Source organism: Vidua chalybeata, chromosome 5 (assembly GCF_026979565.1).
Source record: "Vidua chalybeata isolate OUT-0048 chromosome 5, bVidCha1 merged haplotype, whole genome shotgun sequence".
Taxonomy (NCBI): Eukaryota; Metazoa; Chordata; class Aves; order Passeriformes; family Viduidae; genus Vidua; species Vidua chalybeata.
In genome coordinates, this window is record NC_071534.1 from 31370531 (window position 1) to 31387095 (window position 16565).

At 39.3% G+C, this 16565-nt stretch overlaps 1 protein-coding gene across 1 annotated transcript; it reads left to right on the forward strand.

Annotated features, from left to right (window-relative positions):
- The first annotated feature begins 611 nt into the window (after positions 1-611).
- SAMM50 (SAMM50 sorting and assembly machinery component) lies at positions 612-14697 on the forward strand. Its single transcript, XM_053942671.1, has 15 exons — positions 612-722; positions 2397-2507; positions 3555-3656; positions 4145-4232; positions 4794-4900; positions 6786-6916; positions 7125-7212; positions 7706-7834; positions 8475-8546; positions 9636-9722; positions 11035-11105; positions 11515-11582; positions 12386-12532; positions 13620-13761; positions 14489-14697. Exons 1-15 carry the CDS (start codon positions 702-704, stop codon positions 14532-14534), a joined length of 1410 nt encoding a protein of 469 aa, XP_053798646.1. The 5' UTR covers positions 612-701; the 3' UTR covers positions 14535-14697.
- The last annotated feature ends 1868 nt before the right edge of the window (positions 14698-16565 follow it).

A 16565-nucleotide genomic window follows, 5' to 3' on the forward strand; every position in this document is an offset into this window, starting at 1 on the left:
TTCCTTGATTATCTCATCTCTTTCTTGAGATAGTTAAAACATATCTTACATAGTATAGTTTCTATTTTAACATTGTGTTATAACCTAAAAATACATTCAGCACACTACTTGAGAGAATTAATACAGCATAACTTTCCAACATTACACATATAATATTCATTGTAACTATTGCGTAAAGCCAATCATAAAATATGCATTTTTCACAAAAATGAAATAAAGAAATACCTAGTGATAACAATTAAATGTAAAATAATAGTAGTAATAATAATAATAATCACAATACCAACAATTTTAAGTAATTTACAACACAAGCTTTCAGTTTCAAGTGCCCAATCTAATACCCCGGGTTTGGGGCGAATCCCCTGGGTTTGGGATGAAACATGTGCGTTTGGGGTGAATTCCCTCGGTTTTGGCTGACACAAGTGGGCTTGGGGTGAAACAAACACTTAGGTTCGGGGTGAATCCCCCGGGTCCGGGATGATTCCCGCGGGTTCGGGGTGAATTCCCCCGCTTTGGGTTGAACCCCCCGGGTTCGGGTGACCCCCCGACCGTGGGAAGCGCTCCCCTGGCCCCGCCCTTTCCGCTTTCCTGGCCAATGGGCGCCGGGCGGGGCCGCCTGTCATGGCCGCCCCCGCGCTGCGGCCCTGAGTGCCCCGAGCTCCCGGAGCCGCCGAGGCCGCGCCCGCGCCGCTGCCGCCGCCATGGGCACCGTGCACGCCCGGGTGAGTGCCCGGGCCCTGGGGATCGGCCGGGTCGGGACCCGCCGGGGGTAGGGCCCGGGCACGCGCCCCGGGGCCACCCAAAGGTCGCAGGGCCCCGCGCTCCCCGCCACGACCTTCGGGCCGGGCACGGCGCGGCCCGGAGCTGGGCTGGGGCTGCGATCGGGGGCCGTGCGCCTCAGCCGCTCCCAGCCCACCGCTTCTGGCACAGTCGGGCCGGGGTAGGGAGAAGGGGTTGGAGCCCGTGCCGCTGCTTGGAGGCGCCTTCCCTTCCCAGCTCATTTCTGGGGGTTTTATAGAGTTGTTGATACTGGCGGCGTGGAAGTGACCTTTTTGGTCATGCGGTCACACGTCCCCGCTGCCAAGGGCAGGGACACTTTTCACTATGTCAGGTTGCTCCAAGCCCCGTCCAGCCTGGCCTTGGACACTTCCAGGGATGGGGCAGCCACAGCTGGTCTGGGAAACCTGTGCCAGGGCCTCACCACCCTCACAAAGGAGAAAAATTTCTTACTAGGTACAAAATTTCTTCCTGTAGAATACCTGGGTCTTTTTCAGGTCTTTCATAAGGCTTTCCCGGAGCTGACCTCTCCAGGCAGGTGGGCTGGCAAGAACAAGGCTGGGGAAATAAAAACGACCCAAACCAAACAAAATCCAAAACCAAGCAGCTGAAAAAAGACAATGCAAAGAGAAGTGCCCCTGGTGAGAATTGGAGGCTAGAGCCTTGCATTGCTTGGAGAGGGCTGAGGGGCCTCACATGCCTGAAATCATTGTGAATAGATGCACAAATCTCCAAATCCATCTACCAGTGCTTAAAGGAGAAGCATAGAAGTGTAGTTGTTCAGTTTTAAGGCTGAAGAACAGCTGCAGGGAGCTGCCTCCAGTTAAGGCTCTAGAGTATATAAATACCATAACTAATGTAATTTCTGTTTCAAGATTTTTTCTTGTATTCTCTGTTTTGTGTCCATCCGTGGTGTGAACTGCTAGACAGTATTATGTGGATACACAGTGTTTCACACTTGTCTGAAATTTGTGGCAGCGGTAGAAGCTTCTGTCCTCCTTTAACTGGATTTTCATATGCAACAGCAATTTACTCTTCAGGAAAGCAGCTATTCTCATAAGTCTTCTTTATGACTCTTTCAGGTGTAATAAATAAAGCCATGCAGTGTTTCATTGAAGTGTTTGGCTCTGATGGTCAGAACCTGAGGTTCTTGAACTGTATTTGAAAGTTTACCTCTGAAAGAAATACTGAAATATAAAGGCAAGCAAATACATGCAAAGCAAAGTAACATTCTGAGAACACCCTTTTTAAAAATTGTTTGACATTCATAGTCTTCTGCCTCCTAAAACCCAAACTAGAGAAGTGACAGCCTGATTTTTTTAAGAAGGTGGAATTAATCTTTTTGCACAAAAAGCTTGTCTTAAAAGTTAAGGCTATTTTTTGGAAGAATGCAGAGTATTTTTCAGAAATCATTCCATGTGGAGGCTATTTAGCTTTCATGAAAAATTTCAGCAAGCAGGTAGTTGTCAAGTGTTCTGGTACTTCCTTTCATTTTAGTTCTCTTTTGCTTTTGCCCCTTAGGACTTGATGTTGAGAACCACGGGTTTTTCTCATTTACAAAAGGCACCAATCATAAATCTGTGTGCCCTACTAAATGCAGTTTTCTTTTATGTTTTCAGAGTTTGGAGCCTCTTCCAATGGCTGGGCCAGACTTTGGTGCCTTGGGAGAGGAAGCTGAATTGGTTGAAGTTGAACCTGAGAGCAAACAGGATATTCTTGAAAACAAAGATGTAAGTGCCTGAGCAACATCCTGAATTTTGTGGAGAGAAATAAATGCCTTGGCAGTTTTTTCCAGCAATTGGCAGTAATAGAAGGTTGCTCTTATTTTGCTGTTGTATTATACATGAATGCACAGAGTCATACAGATATTTCTGATAGAGTTATTATAATCTGCTTAGTCTCTTTTACAAACTCTGGTACAGAATCATGGAATTGTTTACGTTGGAAAAGATCTCTAAGATCACAGAGTCTTAACTGTTAACCTGTCAAGTCCAGCACTAAACCAAGTGCCACATCCATGTGGTTTTTAATCCCCCCAGGGTTGGTGACTGCCCTGGGCAGTCTGTTCCAATCCTTGATAACTATTTGAAGCAGGTTTTTTTTTTTACATTTGCCCCTAAAATTCACTGAAAATATTTGAAAAATAAGGGAAATGCAGTTGCTCTACTCCATTTGTACTGGAGTGGAAGGTGCTGTGATTTTTACAATGAAACTGTCTCAGGTGATTATGTATCAAAATGAAAGTATAAAACTTCATAGTGATTTTCAGTTGCGTTTCAAACTTGGTAGTGCAGATTTTAATAGAATTTAAATATAGTGCATGATTTTAATGGAGTTTAAATATTTGTGGCTTGTACACTTGTTTGATTTTCTTCTTTTAATTCTTTGCTTATGTATAGCTGATAAAAGAAGTAGCAAATAACTACGAATAACTGCATAATTCTATCTTATGTACTTAATACTTTTGTGATTTCTGCAGTTGCTTCTTTGTCCATACAACATTTATAACTAAACCCCAGCAGCTGCAGTTTTTCAGTGTTTCTTCTGCTACAACCAGTGTTAGCTTTGGTGTTAGAGATCTCTTTTCTTTCATTTTTGTGTTATGGGAACAATGTCCCAGAATCTTAGAAAGCAGTAATTTCTGATGATGTAGGTTAGTAGGAATTAGCCCTAGGAATCATCAGGGTTTCTCACAATAATTTTTGTGCATTGTTGACCTCGATCCTCATTATTAGATGCAAATCCAGTACTTGTGTGTAAAGATTTGGTGTGTTTAGGTGGTGGTTCAGCATGTGCACTTTGATGGACTTGGAAGGACCAAAGATGACATCATTATGTATGAAATCTCTGATGTTTTCAAGGCAAAAAATCTCATTGATGTAAGTGTTGCAGTGAATAACAGACTTGCTGTTAAAAAAATAATTAAATTTTTTCCTCTCTTTTTCCTACTTTGGGCTACTCCCTTCAGACATGGGGCAACTCTGTCAAGAACAGGGGCCCCCTAAATAAGTTGTAACTACTGGCACCTATTTGAATAACTGTTTTAACTATTAAAGTAATTAGGAAGCAAACTAACGAAAGATATGAAGGTATTGAACCTTCATATATGAACCCAGATGCTCTGGGTTTAAATTATTTCTGCAGATGCAAGTGTTAAAGAGGTTGTGTTCTGTTTTGAAGGTGCACATGTGTGTGTCTTCAGATACAAAATCTGTGAATATTTTACAACTTAGCTGCATTTTAACTAATTTATCCTCATTATTTTTTGTTAACCTGAAAGACTCAAAGGGACTAGATTATCTTGAAAGCCCCTTCCAGCCCAAATATCCTCTGATTCTATGACTGAGCTACTTTTCTCATGCTGTAGGTGATGAGAAAATCACATGAAGCTCGTCAGAAGTTGCTTCGTCTCGGAATCTTTAGACAGGTGGATGTTCTGATTGATACCTGCCAAGGTGTGTATTCTCTCATTTATCCTCACCTTTATTTTCATATATTCATACATGTAATATATATTTCCCTGTGTAATAGGTTGGACATTTTTTGTGTGCGTAACTTAGTCTTGTATACCTTTATATATATTTTAGATGAACAGGTGGTGTGCTGTGGATACAGATGTATCTACATCAGTTATCCCTATGAAGGAAATCTATTTGCATGTGTTTGCATATATGTGTATGTCCATGCGTGAATTTTCAGCACTTATAATAATTACAGTAGGATTTCCTTAATCCACAGTTTCAAGGAACATGTGAGGGAAAGCTTGAAAATTTGTCCTGTACTTGTATTGCACATCAAATTGACATGAAATGATTAAAGCCAGTAATCCTATGATTGTGTCAAATTCTGCACTCACATCCAAACATCCTTTAACATCCTTTTCTCAAGCTATTTCCCTTTGTAGCATGGACTTTTATTATGCCTTAACTCAGTTTTCAAATAATTCAAGTAACCTTCTGTCTGCAATTTTTAAAATATCTCTTTAGAGATAACATGCACTTCATTTATTTCTTTAGGAGATGATGCCCTTCCAAATGGTTTAGATGTGACCTTTGAGGTAACAGAATTGAGAAGGTTAACTGGGAGCTATAACACCATGGTTGGCAACAATGAAGGCAGCATGGTATGGATTATTTCAAATTATTTGTAAGGCCTTTTGATATTCCTCTTACTTTCAGTTTCAAGCTTAGCAAGGAATTTGGTGATCCAGTCTTAATCCAGCCTTACTAAGACTTTGTCAGGCCTTTGTGCCAGGCTTTTATTCAGCAAAAGCCTATTTTGAGCTGGGGGACAATGCTCAGCATATTAGTTTTTTAATTGTTGAAACTTCGTGAATTATTTTTTGCTACTGTTTAAGATGTTTCATCTAGTGGAGAGATTAGTAAGGAATTTGGCATTGTGTTTCTATGAGATATACTTTAAGTATTTTTCTTCTCTGTCAAAATGCTTTATATTTGACTTAGAAATGTTTCTTGTTTTTCTCTTTTAGCCTGGTATCAATTATTCTGGGCTGTAGGTTTTCATGAATTCTACTAACTTTGGAATTTGTTTTCATATGACTCAATTAAGGATGCATCAGATTAAAATCTTGCGTGAACAATATTTACCAATTGCCCCGGGAAGATTCACATTCACTGCTGCTCTGTGAATGTGCTTTTACCAGAAGTGCTGCTGTGAGAAGGTTGTGCTTTCAGGTGCTCATCCTGCACCCTTTTTGCCTTCTCACTTGCACAGGGCAGCTGTGCCTGGGGCTGGTTGATAAGCCAGATCAAAGGGCTCATCCTTTTCCTCTTAGGGGTATTTTTAACCTGGATAAGATCCCGCATGACTCAGGTGATGGTGTTTTGCATGTGCAAGCAGAGTTGGAACTGGGTGAGTTGAGAGCTGCTTATGCAGCTTCACTGCCAGGAGCCAGGTCCAGGCTGTTGTGGCCTGAAGGAAACCAGCAGGGAATCCTACCTGTTGCTTCCAGTGCTGCTCAGAGCTGACTGAAAGCTGCTTGTGTTTCTCTTTTTGTGCTCAGCTTCCTCTTCTGTTTGATTTTATCACAGAGAAGTAAAACTTGTGAACACTCTAAAAGCATGACTTGTATACACTGATATTGGCAACCCAGATTATGTTTCCTTAAGAGTTGAATAGATTTATTCTAATCCCTTAAATTCAGCTGAGGCTTATACATCTAGTACTTCATACTAAAAAACTTTTCTCTTTATGTCATAATAACCATCATTACAAAACTACTGGTTTGCTTCCAACAGCTTCAGACAAAGACAGTCAGGATTCTGGAGTTTTTTGATATTCTTTTCCAATAAAACACACAACAATAGTACAGTGGTAGTGTCTGTGTTGGGAGGAAACTTGCTCCATCTTTTCTGCCAGAGGGCCAAGAGCTGCCTGAAGGATGCAAAGAATTTTTGTTGGAATAGGCAAAACTGTTTCAGTAGTTTCTGGAGAATTGTAGAATTGTGTTGTGCTGCCATCAGGTCCGGTTGCTCAAAACAAAACTTGCTCAAAGCAAAACTACAGGGAAGTGGCTCCATAGTGATAATTTTCCCTTGCCTTGGTTTTGATTAACTCTCCCTGACAGGAGTTTTTCCTGAGGATCAGTGGGAGAGTCTGCAGTTGCAGAGCAGCTATTTGTTGTACCAAAGATTTGTTCTCCAGGGCTTTGAGGCAGGCTTGGAGATTTTGCTGGAAGTAACATCAGTACTGATGGCTCAGTGAGAGTGCAGATGAAGTCAGCAGCTACTAAACAGCATTAACGGTTGGATGTTTTGATTGTAACTTGCACTGTTGGCTTTTGCTGCCAGTGCAGAGAGAAAACTGAGAAAAAACCCATATTCAGTTACAAGTATTTTTAAATACCTTAATTTCTAATTCTCATGTTGTCTCTGTCATCTGGATATGATTAAGATGCAAGACAGCAAACAATATAAAATGTTATGATGTGGGGAGGTTCTTTTTTGTTGGTCTAGTGTTTGGGGGTTTTTTAAATTTATTTTCTGTAGGTGCTTGGGCTCAAGTTCCCAAATCTCCTTGGACGTGCAGAAAAGGTTACCTTCCAGTTCTCCTATGGAACAAAGGAAACTTCATATGGCCTGTCCTTCTTCAAGCCACGGCCTGGAAACTTTGAAAGAAAGTAGGGGATGCATTTTTCACTACTTCTTTTTTTAGTGAAGGAATATAAAACAATTAATAAGATCTTTCATTGAGTAAAAATTACATTTATTCTTTCCTGAGAGTCTGGTAATGATGTAGCAGAGCTGGTTTCTTAAATTTTTGTAGTTATTCAGAGCTGTACCTTAAATAGTTTCCCTTTCAAACCTACCAGTAATGTTGTGTTTCAGTTTTTCAGTTAATGTATACAAAGTAACTGGACAGTTCCCGTGGAGCTCTCTTCGAGAAACAGACAGAGGAATATCAGCAGAATTTAATGTGAGTGTAGCACGACTATAACGCATGCTTCATTTACATTTCAGTTGGGCTTTTGAAAATATTTGGTTTACTTTTTGAATAATTGAATCATTCATGCACAGGGCTGACTTGTCTTTATTTAAAAGAGGTCAGTGATTTGAAAATGACAGAGATCATGCGTCTTAGATTTTTTTGTTACAATTCAGTCTCATTTTGGCCATATAAAAATGCCAATATGTTTTTCTTCTTTTTTTTTTAATTATCATTTCAAAGAGGTAGCTGACTGCCTAGTCTACTGTATTAGCCCAATTCAAGATATTTTTCATTTGGAATGGATTAATTAGTGTGCATCTAACTCTCTTGGCTGGAGCAGAATTAGCATAACTCTGAAATGGAAAAAAGTTTCTCTGTGTTTCAAGACGTTTGGGAAGAAAGCCATAGACTCAAATATAAAAAATATTTCTTTTAATTTTGTAACAATTGTTTTCATTACTTTCTCAATTCTTTAATGTAGTTTCCCATCTGGAAGACCAATCACACACTGAAGTGGGAAGGTGTGTGGAGAGAGCTTGGCTGCCTTGCTAGGACAGCATCCTTTTCTGTTCGAGAGGAAAGTGGACATTCTCTAAAATCATCTCTCTCTGTAAGGCTTTTTAATTATAATATTTTAAAAACAAAGTGTCTTTGAGTCATCTCATACTTAGGAGTGATTCCAAAGGAGCTTTTTGTCTTTAGAGGGAATGTGTATTCCTTCAGACATCTTTTGCTGTGTCTGCTCATTGCCATGGAGTAATCCAGGAGGCCCAAAGGGAGAACAGGGAATCATAGTTGACTGTTAGACTTTGGCTTGTTGTCCCTCTGTCTCACCTGCCATCTCTTTTTGCAGAATTGCTTTGCTTTGTAGCAGACAGGAAGAGTAAATTTCCTCACCCTAAGCCTTTTGTAAACATTCTCCCCTATGCCAACTTCTGGTCACTTGCCATCTTTCACTTACAAACTGTAGGAGATAAGCTCTTTGCAGATTGGTGGGTTGCAGTTGGGCTGCTGCTCTGTTTCTGGTGCATGCCATGGGCAGAAAATATGCATTTCATGTGGCCTGTAAATGTCAAACAAAACCAGTCTGTAGGGATATTGTTCACAAATGCACATAGCTACACTAATCTTAGCTGGAGCTGTACTTGTCTTCCACTGTTTGCACACTTTTGGAAGGAAGATAATGGTGTCACTCCAAGGCATTCAACAGGTATGAGAACCTAACCCAAATTTTTTTTTATTCTTTTCAGCATGCCATGGTAATTGATTCCCGGAACTCCTCAATCTTGCCAAAACGAGGTGCTTTGCTGAAAATTAATCAGGTAGCTTTAAATAATTTGTGCTATTATTGGGGTTTATCTGTGTGTTCAAATAAGTCTTAATTTATCTAATTGATGTTCATATTAAAAACGTTTAAAGTTAGGAATTAATCTAAAATTGACTAGGAGGCAATGCAGACTGGTAATTACCTTTTCTCTTTATCCAGTGTGCCTTTTAAAGTCATGAAACTTTTTTTATGGTGGAAAATTTTCATTTGTATGCCATTAGTAAAAGAGCACAGCCTCTCCATCAGCATTAAATTATTTATTAGCTGAGAGACACTCTCCCTGGCAGTATTTGCACTACACTTTCAGTAGTTAGTTAATTAGCCCTTCTTTTTTTAACACTGTCATGCACAGATTGCCAGGCTGTAGTCCTGTTGCTACTTACATAATTTCTAAGTCTGAGAGTTAAAAATGAAAGACTGGGTAAAAATAACTCTCCAAGGCATATGCATGTATCATTTTGGTTGAGAAAATGCTTTCCCTCATGTTACAATTAGAGCCTTTCTAAAAGTTGGCTTTTCTGCTGTATGGGTAATACTTCAGAAGTATTAATTTCTCTAATGCGGCAGATTAGAGGCAGATTTGAAATGCCACTGGAACTAAAAGTAAGCAGCAGTGTACTGTTGTGAGTGAGAGAAGTGGTTGTAAGTCAGGATTTAGGTACTGTGTCATTTATTAGATCCTGCCTCTAACACTTAAGTTCAGTCACTTCATAAGAGCTGAAAATAACAAATTGTGTCATGTCCTTCTTCACCACATGAAATCTTCTCAGATCTAGGAAAATACAGTCTTGATTTTGCATGCTGCATTTTCCAGCTCCATTCTATCTTGCCTTCATTTACAAGATGTCTTGGAAAGCAATAGTGTGCTTTAATATTTGGAGAAGAAAAAAAATTGCAGCTCATTATTCTGAGGCTCAGAGGTTCATGCATGGCTCAGTCCAAAAATCAGCTGCTTTACCATGCCAATGTTTCTGTATTTCTTGTAAAGAAAAACACTGCCTGTGCTGATGCAGACATGCTGAACTTCTAGAGGAAACAAACATATAATATCTGTTGCAACTTCCATAAATTTTTGTCTTTGCAGGAGTTGGCTGGCTATGCAGGTGGAGATGTGAGCTTTCTGAAAGAGGATTTTGAATTTCAGTTGAATAAGCAACTTCTCTGGGATTCGGTAAACGTTTTAAAGATATTTTAGTAATTGACTTGAGGTTTTTCTGGGGCTATTAAACCTATGTCTTATGATTATTTTCCACTATGGATTAGGAAAAAGATTCTGAAAAATGGCTGGATTAGATCACCTGATTCTGTTTTCTGGAAAATGGACTATCTGTATTTTTAACTATATGTTCCTGCTGTGCACAATCACTTGAAAAGTGGTAACTTTGGAGAGAACTTGTTTCACAGTTAACCATAAGAATGATTTTCCTTCCAGAAGTGATGTTGGCCGTGTCTGTTCTTTGTGGTCTTCCTTAGGAGGGATTTTTCAAAAACCTTGGAAGTTTTTGAAAAACTTCAAAAGTTTGAAACCTTCATGAACATTCTGTATAATCTTGGTTTAATTTCCTTTTTAATTGAAATGTTGAATATATAACTATTCATCTTGGTATTGTAGCATGTAATTGTTTCTTGTGTACGAGATTATTGGGAAAAAATGGGAAGGCTGATTTCAACAGCATTGATTTATTATTAGGTGGAAGTAGGATTTTGAATTGAAATACTGAAAAACTGAAATAAGAATTTCAACATATCCCAGGAATATTTCTAACTGAATTTAGAAAGAAGTTTTTTATCATATGGAGATAGTGCAATAAATTCTTCTCAAAACTGAATGTGGAATTAAACAGCAACTTGCACTATGAAGATTGAAAAGTCAGGGGTTACAATAATTTCTATCCCAAAGGTATTGACAATAGATGTTAGTGTCTATCAGTAATACTTCTACCTGGCACATAGGCAGCAAGCAAATGATTAAATCTATTTATTTCAGTGACTTGAATTGCAAAAATTACTTTTTATAGATAAAGAGTAACTCTGTGTTAATTTGATGTCAGTATAGTGAGTTGCAAAAGGTGATTTCATGTAATTATAAGGTTAATTTATAATTGTACTTTTTTGGCAGCTGCTTGTTGGACTTAGTCTCCTGTGGGTTTCAAATTGCCAGGAATAATTGATACCAGCAATGTTGTCTTAATTCAAGACATGAAAATTCTCAAGACAAGAGGTGCTGGATGAAGTTGAGTGCTCTGTTAAGCTGTTGTTGAAGTAGCATTTGGTTCAAATGTGCTATATTGACATGTTCAAGGCACAGCACTGCATAAAAGAAAGAGGGCAGCAGCCATCAAGAGTTTCCTGAAAATCCTCTTGCAAATCTGACGTACAGGGTGTGATATCCACAGGATGTGAGCAGCTGTAACTCTGGGAGACTGATGGGAGCTCTGCCTGTGGAATAAGTACTAATAAACAACTTGTTTTTCTCTCCAAAGGTTGTATCAGCATCATTCTGGGGTGGAATGCTGGTACCTATTGGAGACAAGCCATCCAGTATAGCTGACAGGCAAGCTTTTTAAATGTTTGGGTTTTTTTTTCCAGTCAACAGAGGTATTGTACATAGAAGACTCTGTATAAGAGAAAAAGACTAGTAGGTCTAAGGAGAATAAAATATTTGTAGTTAGCTGTAATTGCATGTTCATACTCAAGCCATTTTCATGTTGGGCTAGTAAAAATTTATAATTTGCTGTGTAGTAGCTCTGCCTGCCCATATTTATGGTTGCAAAATGGTATTTACCACCTGCAAAATTCTGTAATGGGCATAGGTTTATTCAGACACAAAGCCATATTGTGACTCTGTTTAGTCTGTAGACAATTTTGCCTCCTTATGCTGGTGTTTAAAGATCACATTACTAAACCTGTTGCAAAGTCACCTTTAAGTGAAGCATTACATTAAGTTTATCTGTATTCACTAGGTTTTACCTTGGTGGACCAACAAGTGTGCGTGGATTCAGTATGTACAGCATTGGACCCCAGAGTGAAGGTCTGACGCTTTTAAACCCGCCTCCTCTGTAAATGTCTGTGCATCACAGAGAGTCCTTAAACTTTGTATAACCTGAAAATAATTACCCTCATTCTCTACTTTTGAGACGTGCTATGGCTTTGATATGCTGTTACAGATCAGTTCACAATGGGATAAAGCCAGATAGTTCTTAGTTAAGCTGTGATTAATTACTCATTATATAAATAAACCATGTCTGTGTTCAAACTTGCACACTTCCAGTATGTCATTTTAATTAGTAAGCAACCTTCAAGCTGGAAAAGTTTCCAAAACATGGTTATAGCAACAGTTTGTTTGATACAGCCTATGTTCAGGTAGCTTAGGGGAAAGACAATCTGCTCAGCAGAGTGTTTGGAGTGGCAGGAGCTTCCTCAGTTCTATTCCTTACTCTGCTGTTATCAGTGGAATCAATATCCAGTCTGTTTTGAAGTTAATAGTTCAATTGTATCAAGTGCCCATTTTTATTACCAAGGGAAGTGTTGAAGAGGTGGTCAGGAGGTAATTCTGATGAACTGCCATGTCTCAGGCTGTTCTGATGAGGGAAGGAAGAAAAATGCACTTCCCTTGGAAGGTTTAAAGAAATGTGGAAGTTCTAATTTTTCAAACTAATAATGGTGAGTTTGGAGCGAGTTGGAAGCAAATGGGAACGGTTGTAAAGGGTAGAAGTGGAATATAAACTTATGGAATGTAAAACAACTTATGGATGTGTTTTTGTACCTTTGACAAGTGATTCCTTTAATATGTTCCACAGTAAATGCCTTTATTCCAACATTTTGCCCAAACAGGTGATTATTTGGGAGGAGAAGCCTACTGGGCTGGAGGGGTGCATCTCTACACCCCTCTCCCTTTCCATCCGGGCCGTGGAGGGTTTGGAGACCTTTTTCGAACACATTTCTTCCTTAATGCTGGAAATCTCTGCAATCTCAACTATGGTAAGACTCAACAGAATAAAACAACACTCTTCTCTTCATATAAAAGCAAAAAGGAGAGTTGTTCTGTGTGTGTTCACTCAGAAGCACTTTGTTTACTGCACATATTTTGGTGCCTGTCAAAAACCTGCTGCTTTTAGCTTATATATTTGACAGATTCCCAGTAGTTTGTTTAGCTCTCTCCATAATTTCCACCACAACTTGTAGGAAAGAGAGCCAGGAGGGTAATGGTAGTGTCTATGAACAGGTGATGTTTGCAGACCAGTGTGTAACTAACACTTACTATCTTACACAATTCTGAAGGGAGAATGAAAGAATGTTTTAGTGGGGTTCTGGTGTTTACTGGGATGAGCTAAAGAAAAAGTGGTGGCATTAGATGAGGGTGTGGTAGCTGATGGGACTCCTTTTCCTCCCATCCCTAACTCTATTCAGGATACATTTCAGTGTATTAATATATGACTTTTCAATATTATTTCAGTCAGTTTTAGAATATAGTGATATTTGATGTCTGCCTCACTTGGTGTAAGAAAGGTGACATCCATATGGGAGGGAGATACTTCAATCAACTTAAAAATAGTAGAGACCCACTAAATCATAGAATAGGGTCTCAGAATGGTTTGGGTTGAAAGGGACCTTAAAGTTTAGCTTGTTCTCCTGCCTGCCATGGGCAGGGACACCTTCCACTATCCCAGGTTCCTGCAAGCCAGCCTGGTCTTGGACAGTTTCAGGGATGGGCCAGCCACAGCTTCTCTGGGCAACCTGTGCCAGGGCCTCAGCACCCTCACAGGGAAGAATTTCTGTCTCATATCCAATCTAAACCTGCTCTCTATCAGTGTGAAACCATTCCCCCTTGTTCTGTCACTCCAGGCTCTTGTCAGTAGTCTCTCTCCATCTTTCCTGTGGGCTCCCTTCAGGTACTGGAAGAGAGCAGTAAAGACATTGAAGTCTTTAATACTCATTTCCTTTTTCTTGCTAGTGGGTGCCCTATAGTAGACATAGAGATCAACCAACAATCCAAGTGAAATCACAGTATTTGTATTCTAGTTCTGCTCTCTTGCTGTGCTGCTCATCCCTTGGTGTTTGACTGCAGGTGACGGTCCCAGGGCGCACCTGCAGAGACTGGCAGAGTGCATCCGCTGGTCCTACGGTGCGGGAATAGTGCTGCGCCTGGGAAACATCGCCAGGCTTGAGCTCAACTACTGCTTCCCCATGGGAGTACAGGCTGGAGACAGGTTGGTTTGCTACACCAGTTTCTTTTGCTGTCTGCTTTCTCAGAGAGAGTTGTGCCTTGTGGTTTTGTTTAGTCCATACCAACAGAGACATCTCAGTGCTGCTTTCCCAGCCCGCTTTATTCACCTGGGTTTCACAGCTCAGTTAAGACTTTGCTTCCCAAGTGCCACAGTTCATTTACCTTGAGAGCAGCTGTTGAAATATGCAAATAGCTGTGCAGCAGCTTCATTTCTCGTGGAGAAGTGATCACTCAAACAGCTTGTGGGGTGTTCTCAAGGCTTCTAAACCCAAATGACTGGATAAATACCTCAGTTGCTGTCTTTGATAAATACCTAGTTTAATGGCTTTGCTTGAAAAATGAAAACAAGTTTATAGATAAAGAGAAAAGAAGAACAAATTCATTTGTTAGCAACCAATTATCCTGCATCAAGTAAATATTATAATACACAACAAAAAGCTTCAGGAGACCTGTTCTTATCCGGGAGTATTGTGTGAGATATCCAGTCTTTCATACAGGAGCAGGATTGTTTCTGTGGGCAATGTGAATGTATAATAGCAATTTCAAAATTATGGGCTTTATTTGGAAATGTAAATGCTCCATATGGATGACAGATTGCCAAAACATTTATTTTAAAAAACCTTTGTCAGCTAATTTGGGGATGGGGAGAATTGATTTTCAAGTAATTAGTAATTTATATATCATATTGTTTATTGTTTGTTTCTTTTCAGGATATGTGATGGTGTTCAGTTTGGAGCAGGAATAAGATTTCTATAATACAGAAATATTTTTCATCACGGAATGAAATTGTGCTTTGGAGATGAAATCAAGACTATAACATAAATCAAAATGGTCCTTTTTCCTTGAAATGCAGATACACAGCTGAGTGATTAACATTTTGGACTCCACAAGAAATTACATTAAATAATTATGCTCTAAAGGTTCATTGTACCTCTGATTCTTATCAAAGATGGGAGAGTCTTTGTAGGAGTCTTATCTTACAGCTTTTAGTTGTTGTTTTTTACTTGAAGTATTAGAGTTCTGTCAGATACTGGTTCTTGGATATGGTTCATATCATTAGAGTTTTATTGGTCTGCACAGCCTTCCCTCCTCCAGCCACAAGTCCTTGAAAAAGCTGTTACAAGTCAAAAGTGATACCATTTTAATGGTTCTAAATTAATCAAAATATTCTGATTTGAATATGTTTCACTGTTATAAATCACCTGTTTAAATGCCTAAAATCTGAATTGCATACTGTGAAAATTCAAGTCATCTGTCTAGCATAGTAAGTACTAAAATTATAATTTTAAAAGGTTCAAAGCTCTAAACTTTGAGTGTTTTAATGCTCTCAGCAAAGCTGTTGATTTTTGTAGCTTTTTGTAGCAGTTGCAAAACGTGACTCCAGACATACAAATGTGTGGAACTGCCTCGTTTCTCTTTGTGTCTTTCTCCTGACTTGTTGCGATGCTAATTTCATCTCCAAGTCAGCTCTAACTTCATCACTTGGGGTATAATCCATTTTATAAGGATAGACTGATTCACTACTTTGGTCCTAATGTCTTTGGAGGTAGTTGCATACTGATTATTTTTATGCATATCAGCCCTGTGTGGTCCCTGAGAGAATACGAAGTTGGACTTTCCCTGTATCTACATTCACTCTTTTTTGTTGTTAAGTGTTGGCAGGTTTAAAATCACAATACAAAGAAGATTCTGGGGGAGCAGAACAGAAATACATGAGCTGTTAAACTCCTGATTTTTTTTCTGCTCAGCTAAAGACGGCTTTGGACATGCTGATGCTCTGCTTGACTTTGCTGAATATGTCAGGACTGCCATGAAAGCTCATTCCCAATCAAGTCAGCACTCAAACTCCACCCTTTTTAAAGAGAACACAGTTTTATACATTGCTTTAGCATTGGTATGTATTGCTGTTGGTGTAACACAGTAATTAATCTGGTTTATTTGATAATTCTCTAAAATATTCTCTAAAATATGAAACTGGACTGTCTGGATTTGCAGAGCTCTGCTTGATTAAACATCCTTCCCCCCTTATAAAGTAGCAGCACTAGGCTTACAGATGTTCAAAATGGTGTAAATGACAGAAGTCAGCTGTTTCAAATAGCAAAATTTGATATTAAAAAACTTTTTCAGTGTGTTTATCTAAGAAATACTGTAGCAAGTACATATTTAACCTAGCATTTTTGTTGATTCTTTTGTTGTTATGAGATAAAATATGAAACTATATTAAGAATGTCAACAAATGTTATTAGTTTTTTCCAGCACTATTGACATTTTGACATGTAAAAATATTTTAAGGTGAATGTTTAGATACTAAAATACTGTTAGGGTTTTCTCCTAGGAGTTCAAAGATAGCTGTATTCTGCTGCCTTAAGAATTCTATTTTATGCACACTGTGTTTTACTCAAGGCTGCTCAAGTGCCATACTTTATTATGACACAAGACCCCAAGCTCAGCTGGCTGTTTGAGAGGGCTCAGCAGTGTTCTGAGTTGGGCAGGCCTAGAGAGAGCCCCAAATTCAGTGTGCACACCACACACCAGCCAGGCCACAATGAAGCTTTGAGAGAACTCTGTAAACTCTGTAAGGGAGGAATGGAAGAAAGTGCTGAAGGCTGAAGAGATCTGTTGAGCACATCTTCTGACAGACCTCAGTGCCACTCACCAGAGAATTGTCCAGTTGGATAACGAGAGCAAAATCATGTTCCACAAGTCTCCACCTGCATCACTGTTTTCCTACTGGCATTGCACTAGGTTGAAAAGTAACATTTTCTTATGGCAAACCACAAGTGCACA

Bases quoted from the DNA above. Each gene is read 5' to 3' on its own strand.
- SAMM50 (XM_053942671.1), top strand. From the start codon at position 702: ATGGGCACCGTGCACGCCCGG. The intron at 3,657-4,144 runs GTAAGTGTTGCA...CTCATGCTGTAG, and splicing joins AGGCAAAAAATCTCATTGAT to GTGATGAGAAAATCACATGA. The intron at 6,917-7,124 runs GTAGGGGATGCA...GTTGTGTTTCAG, and splicing joins CCTGGAAACTTTGAAAGAAA to TTTTTCAGTTAATGTATACA.